The sequence below is a fragment of the Sinohyriopsis cumingii genome, chromosome 8 (genome assembly GCF_028554795.1).
Source record: "Sinohyriopsis cumingii isolate HCF-2022 chromosome 8, ASM2855479v2, whole genome shotgun sequence".
NCBI classification, from domain to species: domain Eukaryota; kingdom Metazoa; phylum Mollusca; class Bivalvia; order Unionida; family Unionidae; genus Sinohyriopsis; species Sinohyriopsis cumingii.
The window spans coordinates 34,933,271-34,956,344 of NC_142968.1; the positions used below are offsets into that span (position 1 = coordinate 34,933,271).

The 23,074-nt window shown below is 37.0% G+C and overlaps 1 protein-coding gene across 2 annotated transcripts in view; it reads left to right on the forward strand.

Moving 5' to 3' along the window:
• Window positions 1-23,074, forward strand: part of LOC149793281 (glutamyl aminopeptidase-like) — a 109,800-nt gene that overhangs the window by 30,274 nt on the left and 56,452 nt on the right. For both annotated transcript variants that reach the window (XM_089967263.1, XM_089967264.1), the window contains exons 7-11: window positions 3,158-3,292; window positions 6,394-6,525; window positions 9,586-9,761; window positions 11,029-11,114; window positions 13,165-13,292. In XM_089967263.1, the coding sequence (XP_089823389.1) occupies window positions 3,158-3,292; window positions 6,394-6,525; window positions 9,586-9,761; window positions 11,029-11,114; window positions 13,165-13,292 (657 nt within the window). The remainder of the gene's footprint in view (window positions 1-3,157; window positions 3,293-6,393; window positions 6,526-9,585; window positions 9,762-11,028; window positions 11,115-13,164; window positions 13,293-23,074) is intronic.

Genomic DNA, 23,074 nt, shown 5'->3' on the forward strand with positions numbered 1-23,074 from the left:
GACCTTGTATCCTTTCAAGATTTCGTTTGACAAGGTCAGGAATTAAAATCCAGGTAAGAATGTGTTTCCCCTAGGAACTAGAATTGAATTAATGCAATTGGAGATTATTTGTCTTTATGAAGCAGTCCATCTGCTAGAGAATTCCTTTGCCTGGTTAGTTTATATTCAATGCAGCAGCTGACATTTTCGTCCAAGGTCACATTTTTGGGCTTCCGTATCAATGATTTTGTGGTCAGATTGGAGACTGAACCTTAACCATTTGACCAGCTTTCACTATCAGCACCATATGGGGTTTCATCTCCATGGCATGGAAACCACTTTGGACTTTTGTCAGGGATGCTTCTGGAGGTATAATGACTGGCAGTCACAATCAGTACAGATGCAAACACAGATGACTGGGGGAGCAAGTCTTCTACCATTTTGGGATGCCATAGGAGTGTGGTTCCTACAGGATCATTATATACATGTCAACATTCTCGAGATGAACACTGTTTTGAAAGCTTTTTTTTTGTGGCTGTAGAACCTACATGGGAATGGAGTTCTTATTATGTAAGACAACTCCACAGTACTCACCTGTCTCAACAGAAAAGCAGAACCGAATTCCCAGACCATTGTACTTTTTGTTTGGAATTTTCTAAAGTGGTGTCATCAATGACAAATCCATGTTTAATTTCAACATATCCTCAGCTGGTTAATGCATTGGTGACTCGTTCACCTACAAAAGGAATTAATACAAATGGAACGGTCTCTTTGTCCCTCAGTTTTCACTCAGTAGCTGCTCACTGCGATAGATCTATGATGGACCTATTGACCACAAGGTGGAATGCCAAAATCCCAAACTTTGTCTCACCAGTCCCAGATTCAAAAGCCTGGATAATTCATTCTGTTTCTGTGTATTGGAAATATACACAATCATCAAAAACCTCAGGCTATGAAGCTGATGCAGGCATCAAAAGAATCAGAGTGTCTCATCCTGATTCCTCCACTGAAATGGGAATCTTAGATCATCCTCATCAGTGTCTCAACAGAATTGCCAGGAATCAAGATATTCCCATGTCTGAGTTAAGCATCCACAATGGCAAGTGCTTAATCCCAATACAGAGTTACTGAACCTGCACATCTGGATCTTATTAAAATATGCCTTTAAAAGTAAACAGTTCTCACAACAAGTGGTGGAGAATTCCTCAAGTGAGATGGCCATCCACCTTAGAGATGTACACAGGCAGTGGAATATATTCTCATTGGAGTGCATAAGAACACTTTATACCAATGTAGGCATCCATACTGCATTCACTAACTACCTATGACTCTTTGATGAAAAACAGCATCATTCACCATTAAACCTACCATCCCATGATCACTGACACCTGGTGTTATCATGAAAGAGAAGATATCAGACAAATCAAAGATCTATCTGATGTTCTGTACATTTTAGATTCCACCTGGCCACTCCAAACTGGAATTTATTATGGAAATTAACTTGGCTGAACAAGACATCAGTTTAACTGCTCACAAGAGCTTACTTTGTTCACCTCTCACCTAATTCCTGCCTCCTCATTTTGTATTGTGAACCCATCTACTTGCAGTTCTGACAGGATGGATCACTATCACTTATGAAGCCTCCCATTTTCAGTGCCAACAATAGGGCACTGTTTGTAGGTAATCAGGTATAATAATTTCTGTCTACTCTGGATACTTCATGTTATGGTCATATACAGGCCCCAGTGTCTGAAGTGATATTTCAAGAAAACAGCTGTTGTATCAGTGGAGGTCATGACTCGTTTGCTTTCAAAGAGAGGAAGGTCAAAATATCAACATAGGGAGTTTTGCCCTGAATGTAGTGGGTTATCTGTTCTGCATATCAGAATAAACCCACACCAGTGAATTTGCATTGCATGTTGGTGTCATGATGTTAGTAGTCACCACAGACATTGCATAAGAGTGAAACTGTTCTCCAACTCTGTGTGTGTGATTTTGATTTTTAACGTGGCTTTAACAATGTTTCAGTCATATCGCTATGACGTCTGCAGTGGGCAGTTTATAGAAATATGTAGCATGATGTCCCACAAAGTCACATTATCCTGACATCAGGCTGACCAGTCCTAACAATAACCTCTTAATGCTGAGCGCCAAGTGAGGCAGCTGTTAGTACCATTTTTATAAGTCTTTGGTATGACTCTGCCAAGGTTCGAACCCACGACCTCCCGCTTCCGAAGCAGATGCTCTAACCACTAGGCCACTGGGTTCTCCAACTGTAATTATCCATGAGATGGGATGGAGATCCAACTGCACTTCTCCAGTTTTTAATTTTAAAAGGATGCTCTTAAGGAATCTTTACTAATGGTACAAAAAGTTCCATCTGAAAGACTCAGCTGCTTGATCATTGTTGCTTTTGCGAGAGAGAAAATGTTCCCTTTCGAAGGTGCTCCCAACATATGGAGTCTGTTTTCCAGTTGGGTCACGTAGAAGCTGTTGTACATTCCTTAGGTGACCAGAGATGCTCTTTCCAGTGTATCTCCTTCCACTTCTTACCTATTCTCCTAAGGTATTATGATTGGATAATGTATTTGAAGAAATCAATATTTTCTAGTACAATATGTTTCTTCCGTAATACTTACCCAATGATAATACACACCCTCTCAGCCTCCCAACAGATACATCCATATAGAGAGCTTGCCATCCACACCACTAGTAACTGATGATTTCCTATAATTTGGCACCAGTCCTGGTATCAAGGTAGATCACTACCTAGTGATAAGTTAAAGTTATTTAGGTTTAACCTAGGAAGGCTGGACCTGTGAGGTAGAAGTAGTTTGCCTAAGGTATTATGGTTTGGTAAGTACTAAACATCTTTTACTAGAAAAAAATGATTTCAAAAAATTATTTACCTCAATCTTTTTTCTTTTGTAATATCTGAAGCCAGTTTAGGAAGTATCCCTTTTCTGTGAAATTCTTCTTTATTTAGACATGTGAATGAACCTTTTATGATATATTTAATGCATATGAATATGTCATTTTTGGTCAGAAGTGCATTCAGTACTTTATTTTAGACAGAAACATTACTACTGATGGTGAAGTTTGCTTTGATGAGATGCCACTTTATATCCTTTGAACTGTGGTACACCTGAAGTTATGTTTATATTTTTCTTGTTTTCAGACAGAGCAGTTCATTAGTGATGATCTGCTAAAGGCACTCTATTTAGACAGTTTGTCTAACTCGCACCCAATCAGCATTCCAGTACACAGGCCATCTGAGATCAATGAAATATTTGACTCCATCACTTACAGCAAGGTACGATAGATACTTCTATTACTGCTACTAGTGCTAAACTTTTTTTTATTTGAGGCTCTCAAATAAACTAAGAAAAGGTTTTATATATATATATATATATATATATATATATATACAATACTGTCTGGCATTTCTGCACACTTAAGGTTTCCGTCTCCAATATTGAAGCAAAACACATACTGAATTCAACCAATTGATGAAATTAAAATACAGCAATGCTTACCATTTGTAAAGAGGCAGTTGTCACCAGAATATTCTGTTCAAAATAATATTAATTTTGGACACAGGGGATACCATCCCCATGTTTTCCTGACTCGTGATATGTTGGCCTATTCTACGCATTGTGTTGAAAAGATGAAATATTTATTAATTGGGCAATAGAAATGAAATGCATGACTCTTTCTGTCAGCATTTCCATTGAGTAATTAGGTCAGGTTTATAGTAGTTTTACAAAATTCAGTGTAATAATGTCAATAAATGGCAAGATATATTAAGCAAACAAAACTGATCTTGTAAAAAAGTTAGTGAAGTTCAACATTTTATAAAAAAAAATTATTATGTGGAAGAGAAACAACAATGAATAGGATGTAATGTGTTTACAACGTCTTGTTGATGGGGAAAAATTACTAAAGAATTTAGAAACAGACTATACGCTGGTGAATTTCTTTAGAATTTATATTGTAGCAGCAAGTTGACACATTGGGTAGCAGACGATTTTGTACGTGTGGGACAACTTCTTGCAAAAATGTAAACTTGGATTGAAATGCATTATTGTTTTAAGGTTTACATTTCCATCTTTTATATAATGTATTTATTTGTATAATTCTAAAAGATACATAGTAAATCAGATTTTCTGGGTTACCGGTTCAAGAAGGTCATGGAGTGGGTCTTTATGTTGACATTTAGAATCACATTTTCATATGCATTTTGAGTCAAAATGCCGGATATTTTTTTACACTTTATGAATATCACTTTTCTTAATTAAATTGTGATCGTTCTTTCTTGATACAAAATGGATTTTTGACACAAGATAATACATGATCCAATGTTTACAGAAATGATGTATCATTGCGCGGAATTACCCGACATGCAGAATTGTCCGACATGGTGGTATATATATCACAAGGTCGGTACAGTTTTCCTATAGTATATGCGGTTTCATATTTTTTATATCACAACGTGTTATATATCACTTTATATGATTCTGATTGGTCCAAAAAAGCTAATGAAATTATTGCGCATTATGCTTTGTACTGATTGGCTACTATCATGGGAAAACCTTTCTAACCCTTCCTTCTGGAATTTGTTATTTTCAATGAACATTTTTTGACTTGAGTCACAAAAAGGAATATGGGGAAAATGGTCTCATCTGTCTGAATATGGCCAGTTTACCCACCCACAAGGGTTAGTTATGTAATGTTTAATAATATCATCATATGAAAAATGGCATAAAAGCCCAAGTCAAGAACAACAGTAAGAAGTTAAACTAAGGCTATTGCTCAGTTGATAGCGGGTCCCCAAGTGGCCGAGTGGTCTAAAGCACTTACCATTCTGGATCACTGACATCTCACCTGTCTGCGTGGGTTTGAGTCCAAGGATCGGTTAGCATGGGTACGTGGGAAAGCCTGCCAGTAGCTTCACGTGGGTCGGTGGTTCCTCCCTGGGTTTTCCAGGGTTCTTCCTCCACCAGTTATACTGGCTGCCATGTATAGCCTATCTTGTGCTGAAAAATGGCATTAAACCCTAGAACAACAACAACAGTTGATAGCGGATGAGTGGGGTGGTGGTGGAGAGGGCAGTATGTCTGTAACATAGAATCCACCCTATATACAAGCGTGGATTAAATGTTAACTTACAGAAGTAAATAAACTTACCTCTGTTCACAGAAGAATGTGGACATAAACAGGTCTACCAACTGACAGAACTTTATTCCAGCAATCAAAGCTGTTCATTCAGTCCACCTTCAATCTGTTCATTTCAGTCCATCCATCAAAACTGTTCATTCAATTCACCAGTCAAAAACTGTTTATTCAATCTACCCATCAATCTGTTTTTTGAATCCATCCATCAAAACTGTTACTTCAGTCCACCCATCAACATATTCATTCAGTCCACCTATCAATCTGTTCATTCAATCCACCCATCAACCTGTTAAATCAGTCCACTCATCAAAACTGTCATTCAGTCCACTAATCAAACTGTTCATTCATTCCACATATCAATCTTCCTAAATGCTTTCTTGCCTGGTGACTACATCATTAGATGATATGTTATCATTTAACTTTCTTGTCACCTTTCAATGTAGCTTCATCATCTTTTTCTCATGCAGAGTACATGTTACAAATAATAAAACGATAAAACTTATATTCCATATATGTTACCTGCTTTTTGAAAAAGATGGAGGTATATTAGTTTGGTCTCTATGTCGGCCTGTCCATCCTGTTTCTTGTAAGCTGAGAAACATTTTGCACAGCTCATGATACAGTTATCAAACATGCTAAAGGAGCTACCTGTGACGTATAGGATTGCAGTAAAGTTTCTGAAATTTGCTGCAGGCTCAGGCCCAGCACCGTCTCCACATCAGCAGAGCCTGGAGGGAGCACTGCTAAACTGCAAAAAATTCATTAAAAAGCAATTTCTTGCCAGTAGTTGAAGCATTTTGTTTTCATTTTGATACAGTTCTTAAGTAATTGACCAATAATTCAAGAGTGGCAACTGTTAATCAACTTTTGCATAACAGAGATCCCAATGGATGCTTACCAATTCAGTCACCACATACATATCTAATCTTTCCACAATTTGGTGGCTAGAGGGAGAAAACAATTTGCCAAACCAAGAATGGTAAATAGATTTTGCTTTGTATGATAAATTTTTGCAAATTTAACTTTTTCTAACTTTGGTCTTCCTCCATTTTTCATTAAATTGTAGAATATACTTATGATTCTTGTTTTAATTGCATACAAATTTTAAAATATAAATATTTGTTTTAAAGTTGATTATGTGGAGCATTATCCATTTTTTCTGAGTGTAATTTTAGCCTTGAAAGTTAGATAACAAACTCAAACTATGGCAAAGATCCAAAGACATTCACTTCCTTTCAGGGGGCTTCCATCATCAGGATGCTACAGGAATACATAGGCAAAGAAAAGTTCCAGGAAGGTTTGAAATTCTATCTTAAAACGTTTCAGTTTGGAAATGCAGACAACAATGACCTCTGGCAGTCATTTCAGCAGGTACAATAGGATATGCTTGTGTGTATCTTGGAAATAATTTTATATCCTTTATATGTTCCTAGTGTTTGCAGAGGTGGCATATGGATTGGGATTGGTTTGTTAAGGCTGTCCATCTGTACCAGGAAGCTTCTTGGAATGGTGATGCAAAAAAACTACTTGATGTTGGCAAATGAAATTTACATGTTTTTGTCCACGATTATGCAGATGATTTGATTAGTTTTTCATACCATTAACACAAGTTTTCCATTTCATCTACATTTTAAAAACCTTTTTGGATTTTGAGATTTTTTTTGCCATGAGCAAAATTGTTAACATAAAAGACACACAAAAACACACTTCATAGACTGTTTAAAGTTTTAGAAGCCTGTTTGGATGCATATTATGAATATATGACCAAATTATATCTCTTGTACCATAAAAGCAATTTTTTTCCAATTGCTCTATATTTTGCACATTTTTGAACCAATATATTTTACTGAAAACCTAGTTTGTTCAAGTATGCACACTTTATAGGGAAGTGTGTATGCATATGGTAAAGACCAAATTAGAATTTTATACTTCTGAAGTAACCTTTTCATTTAAAAAAAAAAAAACTTTTATAACTTTCAAACCTAATGGAATATTTTTAAAATAAATGGAAATTTTTAAGCCTATAAGAAGGCACGGGGATATATATGTACAATTTCTGCTGCTGGTGTCAGTGTCAACCTCAATAATAAGTTTGAAAGTTCTGTTTAAAAGATTTCTTTGTGTTGATAAGTTGAGAACTTGCCAGAAATAATGGCATCAGCTGGATTGTTTGATCAATCATCCTCCATAAATCTTCTGTTAGGATCAAGGTTATTTGAGAATTTGTGTTTCAGTTTTCATGTAATAACTTTATGATTGCTCATACATTCCAAACCTTTTGAGTTCTGGGGGTACTGTCATACTTGGAGCAGCATCTGTAAAAATGTCTCTTTTACTATAACTCCCACCCTCTGTTTCTCCTACAATGCTGTCTCAGAGGTTTAGAGGATATTTTCATGAAAAGAATATATATGGATATATTTCATTTGAGTTGGTATTAAACTCAGTAGTTTCATGAGTGGGGAATCCATGAGTGAAAATTCATAAGTTTTTTCACCCACAAGATTAAAATTATCCATTATTCACTCATAGCAAGCAAATTTTATTTTTATTTTATGCTTAAAAGTATTGGCTGGCAAGATGTACTGTATAACAGATTGAAATAGCAGATTTCTTACTGGATCCAGTGCAGTGTCCATGGTTTACCATTTATGTTCTGCTGTGTTTTGTTATTATTCAAACAGAAAATATAAAAAGTTTAATAATTCTCCTTCCCCATTCAAATTAGAAAAGCACATGAAGAAAGATATATAATTTGCTTGTTATCCTGTTATCAATGCGTCATTGAAATTATTGATCGTAATTCACTGCAATGGATTATCAAAAAAGAATTTACTTGGAAAATCGAGTAATTTATGTTCAGGCATAAAATAGATTGCATTATTAAAATTTTACTGTAACTGTACAGTACACAAATGAATCCATAATGATTACTTTTGTTGAACAGAGCCTTGATCCCAATGTACACTAATGAATCCATAATGATTACTTTTGTTGAACAGAGCCTTGGTCCCATGTACACTAATGAATCCATAATGATTACTTGTGTTCAACAGAGCCTTGATCCCAGTGTACACTAATGAATCCATAATAATTACTTGCGTTCAACAGAGCCTTGTTCCCAATGTACACTAATGAATCCATAATGATTACTTTTGTTCAACAGAGCCTTGATCCCAATGTACACTAATGAATCCATAATGATTACTTTTGTTGAACAGAGCCTTGATCCCAATGTACACTAATGAATCCATAATGATTACTTGTGTTCAACAGAGCCTTGATCCCAATGTACACTAATGAATCCATAATAATTACTTGCGTTCAACAGAGCCTTGTTCCCAATGTACACTAATGAATCCATAATGATTACTTGTGTTCAACAGAGCCTTGATCCCAATGTACACTAATGAATCCATAACGATTACTTGTGTTCAACAGAGCCTTAATCCCAATGTACACTAATGAATCCATAATGATTACTTGTGTTCAACAGAGCCTTGATCCCAATGTACACTAATGAATCCATAATGATTACTTGTGTTCAACAGAGCCTTAATCCCAATGTACACTAATGAATCCATAATAATTACTTGTGTTCAACAGAGCCTTGATCCCAATGTACACTAATGAATCCATAATAATTACTTGTGTTCAACAGAGCCTTGATCCCAATGTACACTAATGAATCCATAATGATTACTTTTGTTCAACAGAGCCTTGATCCCAATGTACACTAATGAATCCATAATGATTACTTGTGTTCAACAGAGCCTTAATCCCAATGTACACTAATGAATCCATAATAATTACTTGTGTTCAACAGAGCCTTGATCCCAATGTACACTAATGAATCCATAATAATTACTTGTGTTCAACAGAGCCTTGATCCAAATGTACACTAATGAATCCATAATGATTACTTGTGTTCAACAGAGCCTTGATCCCAATGTACACTAATGAATCCATAATGATTACTTGTGTTCAACAGAGCCTTGATCCCAATGTACACTAATGAATCCATAATGATTACTTGTGTTCAACAGAGCCTTAATCCCAATGTACACTAATGAATCCATAACGATTACTTGTGTTCAACAGAGCCTTAATCCCAATGTACACTAATGAATCCATAACGATTACTTGTGTTCAACAGAGCCTTAATCCCAATGTACACTAATGAATCCATAATGATTACTTGTGTTCAACAGAGCCTTGACCACAATGTACACTAATGAATCCATAATGATTACTTGTGTCCAACAGAGCCTTAATCCCAATGTACACTAATGAATCCATAACGATTACTTGTGTTCAACAGAGCCTTAATCCCAATGTACACTAATGAATCCATAATAATTACTTGTGTTCAACAGAGCCTTGATCCCAATGTACACTAATGAATCCATAATGATTACTTGTGTTCAACAGAGCCTTGACCACGATACAGTCCTCAATGTGACCCTGATGATGGAGACGTGGACCAAGCAGATGGGATACCCTGTCATCACACTGAGTCGTAATGGCAATAAAGTCACGGCCACACAGGAAAGATTTCTTTTGTACCCCCAATCACAAGAAAGCTCACAGTTTATTTCTCCATTTCTGTAAGTGCTTCAGGAAGAACTGGAAAAATCTTTAGAATTTAGAGGAATATGTTGACAGTAAAAATAATAAAAGTTTGGTCAGAAAAGCCATACTACCAGGCAATCAATTGTGATTATCAGTAATCAATTATAACCGATTAAAGTTATCTTTAATGGACTATTATTTTTCTTTTACATGTTTAGTTTATCCTTTTAATTGCATTGCAACTGAATATATTTGTTACATCATGCATAGTTCTTTTGTTTCATTTAATTTAGTGTTTTATGGCACAAGAACACAAGTTGGTTATTTAGTGCCAAGACAATTGGAGTAAAGTGACACACAGTAGCTAACCCAGCTGATCAGTGGTAGGATTTGAACCCATTTCCTTTTAAGTCTTGAGTCTGGCATTCTAATCACTGAGCCACCATGACTCCTGCCTCCATGAGTCACCTCAATTAACATGCAGGAGGATGTATTGGACCCATTATACATCCCAGAGGAAACTTCATTGATAGACCATGTACTTTCATCAGTCATCAGTTATTGCAATTACAAAAACATCCCCCAGTCATTTTTTTTATTTTCTGATGATAGTGAATTCAAGGACACATAAAAATATTCCCAAATACGTTCAACCGATGGTTTCTATCAACAGGCAATTCTTTAAAAAATTATCTGATGACAGTGAATTCAAGGACACAGAAAAATATTCCCAAATACATTAAACTGATTTTTTCTATGAACAGGCAGTTTTTTAAAATTATCTGATCACAGTGAGTTCAAGGACTCAGAAGAATATTCCCAAGTATGCAAAACTGAAAGTTTCTGTCAAAAAATGTACAAATTACTTCCAGTCTGTTTAGATTTGGGAAATTACTTTTCGTATCTATAAACTGAAGATGGAAGATCATTTCCAAATGGCGAAAGTCACAGAAAGATATTTGATCTAATTCATGTTATAATATTTTCATTCATTTGCCGATAAGGATAATGGGGCACTATTCATGTACAAATTTAAAGTGTCTGTTAATTGATAATTGGTTCATGCATTTTTTATTTGAAAAATTAACTGTAAATCACTGTCTCTGAGGGAGAGAATTTGAGAGAGAGTATCAGTCTGTATGCCATTGAAAGTAAGGAATTTGAGTAAGATTTGGGGAATTCTGTATTTTATTTCATTTTTCTTCTATAAATTTTGATTTGGGGTGTTAAAATAATAGGTTTTTTATAATGCTTATTTTGAATAATTCATTGTACATTTATATTCTGTCTTTCCATCTGCAGGTACAAATGGTATGTACCATTCTCCTACACTACTTCACCGGATATAAACAATATACAGAAACTGGAACTGAAGCTGATAGACAAAGGTATATATATAAGCATCACTTTCTATATATATATATATATATATATATATATATATATATATATATATATATATATATATATATATATATATATATATATATATATATATATATATATATATATATATATATATATATATATATATATATATATATATATATATATATATATATATATATATATATATATATATATATATATATATATATATATATAAGTATTCCCGATGGTGCAGAATGCATCTCCTTGGAAAGTTATCATTGATCTGTGTGGGTAAAACAAGGAGATTTAGGAATCTCTTTATTTGATGAATCAGTTGCATTATCTAGTGGTAAAATAACTGTTGTATTTATTGCCTTCATCCTTTTCTCTGTTGCAAATGATACCTCGTGTAGGCATCCATGTTAGTTGGAAGTTGAGATGTAACAGTCACTTTACTGGAATTTGTAGTAGCATCAACAGTTTGACATTCAGATTTTGATTAGTTTTTAATTTTTGCATATATTTTTTAAAAACAATTTAATAGAATATAATCATAATTGGTATCAAGCCTTTTAGAAATAGGACAAAATCATTATGTGACATGCTCACTTGCCCCTTTGACATTAACGTGATGAAAGTCATAGTCATAGAAATTTGCATTAAGGTTTGGGATAAAGTTGTCTTTCCAGCCAGCTATCAGTTTGTTGCCATTTGTTTTCAAATTTCAATTGATCTTGGGATAAAGAAGAAGCTTGTTGATTTTGCAGGTTAAAAGGTAAAAGGTGAAAAAGAAGAAAAAATTCTATTTAATAACATTAATTACACAACACAGACCTGGACCAAACATTGTGGATGGCTTTTTTCATCTTGGGTAAGGAAGAAGCCTGCAGGTTCAAAAGATCATAGTTCAAGGTCACTGTGAATGAAAGAAAAAACAACAGTTTATGCACAGAAATTTTAGTTATTGACTGTATACATTTCACCAAAGTTTGTGGATGGCTTACAAACTAGATAAAAAATCTTTTGAATTTTGGATCAGAAGGTCACCATAAATGTGAGAAGTAAAATATTTGTTTGCTAATAACTCTAGACTATGTACGCAGACCAGCTTTTGTAGAGGGCTTGCATTTAAGGAATGGAAGCTAAAAAATGTCAAAGGTCAATCTTTAAAAAAATATGGGTTGCATAGAATAAATTTTATTCATGAGTATGTTCCTTCACCTAACTTTTTTATGTCTTGCACTGAGATTAAAATAGAAACCTGCAGATTCTGGTTTCTGAAGTGCAGAGGCTATGATCATGGCAATTCTAATAAGAAAATAATAGTTTCAGTCAATTAAATTTTGTGTAGTAAATGTCTGCATAGAGGACTATTAAACAGGGGGCAGGCATATAATGTGTTGTTCATGGTATTCTTATTTATTATTTAATTATATTTCCTAAACCCTTTGATTGACTTTTTTCATACATGGAAGACAATTTATGATTGACTTGCTCACTAGCCTCATTTCCATTGGGATCAAGGTCAGGTGAACATCAGAAAATTTAATTAATGTTTTTATTAGAGTTTATTATGCTTAGATTTCTTAAACTCCATGATGGATTTTGTTCATACTTTGTATAAATCATTATGAAGACAAAACAATTCACTCTGCAACATACTTACTTGCACTTTCCTTTCGAGTCAGGGTCACAGTGGTTTGAAATTTTTGGTAAAGTCTTGGTTTAGAATTTTTGTTTGCTTACATTTCCTAAATGCCTTGAGGAATTTTGGGATTAATCAGTTTGAACAAGAGACCATTCTCTGACCTTCAACTCTTTGATTTTTGGATCGAGGTTACTGTCAACAACAATTTTATATTGAGATTTAGGTCAATTATTTTATTTGCTTATATTTACTCCTTCCCTTGATATATTTTATTTATACTTAGAATAAATTATTACAAAGCTGAGACAATTCCTTCTGATAGCTTAACCTTTTGACCTTGAAGTCAAAGTCACACATTTTATAGTTATGCATTGCTTGTGGGATGTATTCATATAAGTATACGTTATATTCTCTTACAGTGGAATTTGAAATCCCTGGTGATGCAGAGTGGGTTAAAGGTAACAGCCACATGTTTGGGTACTTCAGGGTGAACTATGATGAAAAGAACTGGGAGGCCATTATATACCAGCTGAATAAAGATCATATGGTATGGATATTTTATGTTGAGAATTAATAATACATTGTTGTTGTTGTTGTTGTTGTTGTTGTAGGGTTTAACGCCATTCTTCAGCACACGATAGGCTATACATGGCGGCCAGTATTAATGGTGGAGGAAGAACCCTGGAAAACCCAGGGAAGAACCACCGACCCACGAGAAGCTACTGGCAAGCTTTCTCACATGCCCACATTGGCTAAATCTGTGACTCGAACCCACGCAGACAGAGGTGAGATGGCAGTGATCCGTAACAGAGAGCGCTTTAGACCACTCGGCCACTCGGGGCCCTTAATACATTGTAAGGATGATATATATATATATATGTCTTATTTTGTTCATATTTCTTTTTAAGGAAAATAATTAATTTGTTGGAAATATTGACAGTATTATGTTCACATTTCTTTTTATGAAAAATAATGAAAGTATTTCAGCATCAAGGTAAAGGCGAAATGTAAAAGGTGAAGCTCTGTCTTGAGTGTTCAGGTAAATATATTAACATAAATAAATGTGTGTGACTTTATTATTACACAGAGTGATCCTAATTAATCGACAAACCAACCTAAAGAACTCCTCCCATAGATTTTTGATGGGACATGGCACTCAGTGTATCGAAGATCTGGAAATATTAACTACATGGAAAATCCTCACACCTTGAACACATATTTTCTGTATCTAGCAAGGAAACAAAGAAGTTTAAATGTTTCTATGTTCCTAATACCACCAATCAACTCTATTTCGATGATATCGTGTACTTTCAGAAGAAAGACTGTTACTTTTGATTAGGTGATATTAACTTTTACAAGATGTATGTTCTAAAAGATGATAATATAGTGTCTTAATAAAGAAGTGCTGTAATAATTAAATACAAATCATCCAACAACAACAAAAATTTCTAAACTTTCCCCATATTTTTAATTAATTAATTATTATTTTAAATAAGTTTCCAATATAGATTCTGTTTTTGTTTAAACTTAAATTATATCAAGCATAATGGTTTTAAAAATTTGTGCAATTCATTTGCACATGTACGTTAGTTTACTATTTGTACAGGTGTCAGTTGTGTTACATTACACTCTCAATCTGATGTAAAAGAGATTTACCTTTATCACGTATTTATATAAACAATAATATGAGAACAATAAATAAATTCTGTATTGTTTCTAAAGACATTTTTAGGTTATTGCCCTCTCCTTTAATGGCAGTGAAGTTGCTTTTCTCCGATGTCTGGTTATCTTTGTGAATAATGAAGTTGCTTTTCTCCGATGTCTGGTTATCTTTGTGAATAATGAAGTTTCTTTTCTCCGATGTCTGGTTATCTTTGTGAATAATGAAGTTGCTTTTCTCCGATGTCTGGTTATCTTTGTGAATAATGAAGTTGCTTTTCTCCGATGTCTGGTTATCTTTGTGAATAATGAAGTTGCTTTTCTCCGATGTCTGGTTATCTTTGTGAATAATGAAGTTGCTTTTCTCCGATGTCTGGTTATCTTTGTGAATAATGAAGTTGCTTTTCTCCGATGTCTGGTTATCTTTGTGAATAATGAAGTTGCTTTTCTCCGATGTCTGGTTATCTTTGTGAATAATGAAGTTGCTTTTCTCTGATGTCTGGTTATCTTTGTGAATAATGAAGTTGCTTTTCTCCGATGTCTGGTTATCTTTGTCAATAATGAAGTTGCTTTTCTCTGATGTCTGGTTATCTTTGTGAATAATGAAGTTGCTTTTCTCCGATGTCTGGTTATCTTTGTGAATAATGAAGTTGCTTTTCTCCGATGTCTGGTTATCTTTGTGAATAATGAAGTTGCTTTTCTCTGATGTCTGGTTATCTTTGTGAATAATGAAGTTGCTTTTCTCCGATGTCTGGTTATCTTTGTCAATAATGAAGTTGCTTTTCTCCGATGTCTGGCTATCTTTGCGAATCAGCATTACTCATAATCATCAAAAATGGCCACTTCAATTTTGTTGATATAACTAGCAGCAGAGGGGGCGAATCGGACATTTTGTCCAATCGTTATTTTGCTTAATTATTACTTTCTGCACTCAACGATCTAGTGTCGTCAGCGCCTGGTAAAAAAAAAACGACGACGTCGTTGGGGGATCGTCGCGTCGTCATTTGGTTTAATTAACACCTTCTGCGCGCCGATTCCCAGCGTCGTCAGCGTCCGGTAAGCACGTCGACGACCGCGTCGATGTCATTGCCCCCTCTGCTGCTAAGAGGTTATTTACAATGAAAATTATTTACAACTAACCGAATATTTGGTCAAGTCCGATACGATATCGTGTCCGAGGATCATGTAAATTTATCGTTATGAATCCATGTGGGGTCGACTGAGCATGACTAAAAAAGTTTCGAAAAACATTAAAGTCCATGTCACCGCCGCACCATGTCTGCCAAATATTTCGTAGCGTGTGTGTATCAACGCCGTTGAATACAGCAAGAATATTGCAGTTATCTCTGATTACTTTTGGAATCTGAGTGTATCGTTGAGTGACATATATCACGTCAGTGTTTTTATGCCTGCCTCTGGAAAATATCCTAGCTGGGTTCTTTTGATTGTCTAACATAACATCATCGTACACGACTAGATTGTTAACGTCGCCATCAATATCATCAATACCCGGTGCATCATTGATATCCGTAATAAACTCAATAACATTCTTTTTAGCGATCGCTGATGCATTCTCGTTGAAATCTTTCAACACCTCGTAGCATCGTTGATCATCTACGCTAGGAGCAACCAAATACAACTTATCCCACTTCATCCATCTCATTATTAAATTGAGTAACAATTGCGTCTTGCCGGATCCAGATGGTCCGATGATAATCATCCGGATCGAGTTTGGTAACGCTGCAACATGCTTAACTGGTTCTCTTGTTTTAGTCGCCGAAAAATCAATTATATTCATATCTCTATACATAAATTATGGATCTATATTGTGTGAAGTGTAGAGTGCGTACTGGCACAAATGATATGACAACCGTTACGACAAGAAATAACAGATCGGCGCTTACTGGTAAGTGTGTACAATGCGGTACAAAGAAATTTAGATTTATTTCTATTAGACCCGGAGATGTTTTAAAAAAAAGCGAGGAGGTGACATCGCAGCCAAATTGGCAAAACTCCCCGGAACACCGTGGGCAAAGTATCCAGGAGAAAAACACCTCCCAGGATATAACTACTGTGGCCCCGGAACACGATTAGATATTAGACTCGATGATCAAAATCAGCCCAAACCCGGTGAGTATCCAATAAACGCTATCGATAAGGCGTGTCATGCTCATGATGTTGCTTACAAAAGTAGCGATCTGCAACAGCGTCATATCGCGGATGTAAAATTAATTCACGCGCTAAATGCTATTCCTGATAAATCCGTCAAAGAAAAATTGGCCTCATGGTTGGTAAAATCGGCTATGAAAGGTAAATTAATGATTGGCGCTGGTAATTAATAACAATCATCCAAGAAAAACGATGGATTCCATCTATTATTCTCCGAGAGGATACTGGAAGGGGAAGGCCGCAATTGGTAAGCTTGCAAGCGCTGCAAAGGTAACAAAGACCACTGCGGCTAATTGGTTATCCAAACAGGCTATATGGCAAATCTATCTACCACCGCCTAAACAAATCAACTTCTCGCGCTTTGATGTCAGCGTACCTAATGAAGTTCATCAGGCTGATATACTATTTCTGCCGCATGACAACGGTTACAAATACGCGCTAACCGTAGTTGATGTTGCGAGTCGATACAAACAAGCGGAACCGTTGAAAACAAAGTCAGCAACTGAAGTAGCCGATGCGTTTGAGCGGATTTATCGAAGAGGTCCTCTGCGCTGGCCAAATCTATTACAAGTTGATCCTGGTAGTGAATTTCGCGGCGCTGTTTTATCAACGCTGAAACATCATAGCGTCGCGATACGACGAGGTCATACTGCGCTACATCGTGATCAGGCAATTGTTGAACGATTCAATCGGACTCTCGCTGAACGGTTATTTGGATATCAATACGCGAAGGAATTCATCCAAGAAAAACGATCTCGTGAATGGGTTAAAAGGTTGCCAGGTGTAATTGCAGCGTTAAATAACGAGATTACCCGAGTAATCAACATGAAGCCCAGCGACGCGATTAAATACGAGTATATACCCGGAAAATTAAAAATAAATAGCGTTTCTAAGCCGATTCTTGGCGATGTCACTGTTAGATATCTATATGAACCAGGAGAGCTTGAAGGCGGTAAAAAAAGGGCTACCGATCCTATTTGGAGTGTTACCACACATAACATATCAACGATAACACGATCAATTGGTAGACCACCGATCTATAGACTGGATTCAACTGCTCCTCAGCGCGGATTTACACGCGAGCAACTACAAGTGATACCTAACGATACTCAATTACCCCCGCGTGGTCTTAACTAGCGCCGTTGCGTCTATTACACTCAAGACAGGTCAACCTCACATTGTTTTTGACATGACCGAGACTGTTATCGATCCTATCCACGGTAAATTGGCGAGTGTCTTTATCCGAATAACGCCAACTCATTATACAATTGCAACTCGCGCAGTGATTATTCTGTTGTTGTCGTAGCGAGATTATTAATTCGGCATCAATATCAAAACGCCGCTGTTTTTTTTTATCCTGTTGGCGGTAACCCGAGAGTTTTCTATCAATGACGCTTGCATCGATGGTGACTTTGTCGCCGGCTTCGTCGGTGGCTTCGTCAATAACAATTCTTCGAAGCTGATTTATCCTTCGTACTCTGGACACTGCAAGATAGACTAGATTCGACCATTCGATGCGATTATCAACTATCCAAACAATTGTGTCCGTGATGGTTAGTCCCTGCGAGGAATGTATTGTTGTTGCGTATCCTAGCGTCCACGGGGATTTATCAGCACGTAGCGCGTCCTCGACGACGCTGATATCAACGAGCACGATATCATTCAGCACGAGAATTTGTTTTTCTGTCCGACCTGGAATTTCAACTTCAATGTTCTGCCGCCGTGTGTCCGCGGGTCTATAACATAACGGCACTGGACGCGTTGGAAACTTTTCCTTATGCAACGTAAACAACTTCCGCTGAAGTGTGTCTCTGACTATCTTTCTACTCGCTACAATCAAATCGTTTGGTCTCCATGTTTCCCAGAATTCATTTAACGGCGTTTCCGGAATCACCTCGCGAATTATTTCACATTGAATTCTATCCGGCTGTAATCTGATTAATTTCTTAACCTCGCGCAGTTGTTCATCAAGTGCTCGGTAATCAGTATCGGTTTCTTCATAATAGTCCACAAAACCCCTTAACCAATCATGTGGACCCTCGCCGACAAATGGTGGTGGTTGGCCATGGTCCCCACACATGATTACCGCTGTATTCGCGCGCAGCAACCACTCAAGAAACATTTGTAAAGTATCTAACGAAACAGTACATATCTCATCCCAGATGATAATGTCGGGAATAAATTTTTCACCCATTCGATCAGGAGTCCACTCACCGCCGCTGTATCGAAAAAAGCTGTGATAAGTAACGGCGTCAACATTTCGTTGTTTTATCTCTCGCGCTAGTCTATGGGTCGGTGTAAGCACGATTATACTTGCCCGCGTTCGAAATAATTCAATTGCCCGAGTCGTCTTTCCTGACCCGCCACAGCCGCTTAAATAAACCGTCTTGTGTCTACAAATTGGATCAGAACACGATGGTGCATTAGACCATTCTGACAATTTATCACCGCGTAAGTAGTTGTTCTCAACGGTGACATCTGCTGACGGGGAATAATCGCGTCGTATTTCATTTTTAATTCTCCATGTACCCCAACTCTCGTCCGGACTAGTAAACTCGGCTACGTTTCCTTTATACGCTACGTCAACATAAAACGAATCAACGGCTACTCTAACCGCGGTATCGGGGAATCTATTTATCATCGAGAATAAATTGATAGCGGCATATCCCAGCATAGACGCCCTCAAATGTGGATACGCCGGGCTGTCTCCATCGCTGTAGGTAACAACTGTACCCAACCTCGTTCCATTGGACAAGAAAGCTGTTTTGCAGTTCACGTATCTATTTTTTGCCACTGTGTCCTTGATTACGAAATCATATTCTGCGTCATCTATAATCAGCCGTGAGCAATATCGTTTGTAGTCGTGGTTTTTTCCACCTTGTGTGAACTTACCAATTATTCTTCTACCGAGATCTTTTGCCTCGCGGTTTCGTTGGTTAAATATCCTCCTGGACCATTCGATGATATATTCCTCGTCGGCATCAATGTTTTTTCTGGACTCGTCAATTATGCTATCTAGACGCTCCGGTTCTGGTAACCAGACTTCAGTCTGTGCCCGGTATGATATAATCGCGTCACTGACAATCAACGAAACTAGCATGCTACAATCAATCATATACCGTAGCAGCGCTATTGGCAGCCATCTCTTTTCAGCCATGTGTCTACCGATCCAAATATAGCAACAGCGATGGAGTCCTGCCGCGAATTCAAATGATACTATGCGAGCGAATCCGGTTAAATCAAAATCAGGCAGTGGTCCATTAATAGCAACACGAATCATTTCATGACTGGGGTGTCCAAATCGTCTAAAGTACTCAGCGGCGGATCCATACCCGAGAAAACTCGCTGGATAACAGGCAACCATATCAACCGAGATCATAGCGTCGCGGTTGTATTCAGTGTTCCATAGTCCACCGTGATAGTATTCCAAACAACTGGATTGTACATCCGGTAGAAATTCTCTGCGCGTTGGTCTCCACGCATTTTTCCTTGCTGCAACATGAGCTACAACCGATGGAATCGTAAAACAATTTGTTAGCAGTTGTTCATCATGCTCCTCAAATTCTATGGCGGTTTTTTTCATCCTGTTGTGAAATGCTTCAGTGCGATATAATTCACCGTTTGGTCTTACAAACTGATCAAAGGTATCCGCATCGTTTTCAGCGCTGCGAAGTAACCACATTGATACAGGGTCGTTTTTACACAAGTAGGCAATAGCATCAAATAGTTTCCTCTCCGCGAGAAAACCGTCCTTGGAGAATTGTTCTCCCAGGAATTCTTCGGGGATATACTTTACTGTTCTATCCCGTGGAAATATTGTGATCACGGGCGTCCATGCGTGTTCGTTATGATCAATAATTTTGATTGGGGCTCCCTTCGATTTATACTTCGATTCGTATAATACTTCACCGGTTATCGTTGTAACGGTTATTGGAAATCTCAGCGATGTTTCTAATCTCGCTATGTCGCTGATGGTTGCTCCACGCTCTTTTACGGTTAGTTCCCACTGGTTGATTTTGCTACGTCGTAAATCAGTCAATTTGTTTCCTCGACATGCATTTGTAAAATGCTCTATTATTCGTTCTGCTACACAATTTATCCCAGTTGACTGTTTCATCGGTTTCAGTTTTCCGATATCAGGTTTCTTATTTAACGGGTATATTCCATAAACAACTGCTGTTTCAGGATACGCTCGTTCATAGTATGGTTTGTCAATTCCGGTTAACAACCCCGGCTTGGAGTCGCGGCTGACAGTAACTGTTTTCTTGTCGCTGAGAACTGGTTCAAATTTATCACGCATGATCCAATCGCCTGATTCCACCCGGACAATGAATTTTACTCTGAAGAAATACCTTTTACCGTCAAGTTGTGATATTATCATTGCTGCGCGGTTGTCGTTCATGGTAGCATCAACAATGCCATCAATTCGAAATGTTGACCAACTGTGAGATGCGCCATCACGCTTGAATTCATTGATACAATCGCGTATTTTACTCAACAGGGTTTTATCGTTTATTAACGCTTTTGGTGTGTCCTTGAGGACTCTATCGAGATTAAACCTAATATTTTTCCGGGGCTTAATTGCTGCCAATCTCTCGAACTCATCCATATAATTAAAACAAGTATTTAAATGAAAGAATATAGTATAATGAATCACTGCAAATGGTTGATGATTGGGTCGACAACCCCGTGCAATAAATCATGTAGAGGTGAATTCTGCGGGTATCATTTACAAAGCGTTCGTAATGGTTCTCTTGGCCCCCTCCCGTGCTTGGTTTGCCACGTCGGTGTAAGAGGAAAATCACAGTTGTGTATCAATTGTGGCGGAAAGCGATACAGGGAACTAAAACGCTATTATGACAAGCGAATTAAAAACGCCGTCATTAACCCCACCGCCGACTTCGTCATCAAAACCCCCCAAGACTACGTTGAAAGATTCATAATTAAACCAAATAATAAATTAGACAAGTAGTATTATTATACAAATGGACCAAGAGTTTAGACCTCACCCTGTGTTTGTTAATTACGAGGCATCTCGCGACGGTATTGTTAGAAACCGCAGACTGAAGAAGCCGGTTGGTACCGTAAATAATCACGGATACTTGCGATTTAATGCTGGGAAAAAAATCTGTCTTATTCACAGGATGGTGTATGAAGCGTTTAACGGACTGATCAACGACGGTCTCGTTATTGATCACATTGATGGATGTCCTCAAAATAACAGACTGTGTAATCTAAGAGCTGTTACACCGAGTCAAAATTCCAAATTTGGAAAAACAGGAGGGATGAGAAAGGCAAAACCCGTAAAGTCATTTGATACAATAACGCACGAGGAAAAAATATTTCGCTCTATGAATGCGGCTGGTAAATACTTCGATATTTGTAGTAAATCAGTTCTAGATGTTGCGGAGAATATAACTAAAACAGCGATCTCAAAAAAGACGGGTCACAGAATTCGATTTTCATATATAACATCAAAGGGAGATAACTCGTTTTGTGATAGCGTCTCATGACAAGAGTTATGTCCCTTGAAGTCCAATTAATGTTGCGATTAATTAATCATTTTACGATGAAAACTAATGAAATACACGCTATTATCTAACAGCTGTATTCTTTTTTTTAATGTTTTATTTGAGTATTTGGTTTCATTTAAATGCCGTGAAACACCATTAATAAGTATTTAAGGATTCAAACGATTCAAGGGAATTCAAATTAACACACACCTTGTGACTGACGCCGCTGTATTAGTCACTTTATATACAAGATGACTCGTTATAAGCCTGGGGCTTTCGAAAGCCAATTCAACTAATCAAAACTAACCCACGCTCTTGACCCGGGCGTGTGGTTGTCTTTTGTTCACAATCATGCAACCGGGTTAATTTAATTGGGTTGCTTTTGATTGGTTGAATTGGCCGTAGAGTTCCGCCCCGCCGTTTTATGTTTGTGCTGTCTTGTACCGTCCCATCATCCATCAATCATTTCATTGTAAATATATTCATCCTTAATTAAGTACATGTAGTGATGTCCCCCAAGCATATCTTCTGGGCGGTCTACGATGACGTTTGTCACCCTAGGCCTCCCTCCCCGGAGATGTATGCTTTGGGGTTCCAAGATGTGAATGTCCTTAATTAAGTATATGTATATGCCTGTAATCTGCCACAACACTCGAGTGGAGATCTACGGCATTGTACTGTCCATGTATGCCTGCAATCTGCCACAACACTCGAGTGGAGATCTACGGCACTGTACTGTCCATACAAAAAACGGGGTCAAAAATGGCCCCAATAATTTTATTAAAATTTTTGATATTAGAAATAAGATGTTTTATAAGAATAATGAATATCGAAGACATCAATAATATATTAACTGAGATTTCAAAATTAAAAAATCAAGGAATTGAATTATCTGATGGTCTCGACAGTGAAAAAATATTATCCGATTATGAGATTATTAACGAACAGTCGAAACGGGGGCGTTTTACCCTGGCCCGCGAGTATTTTT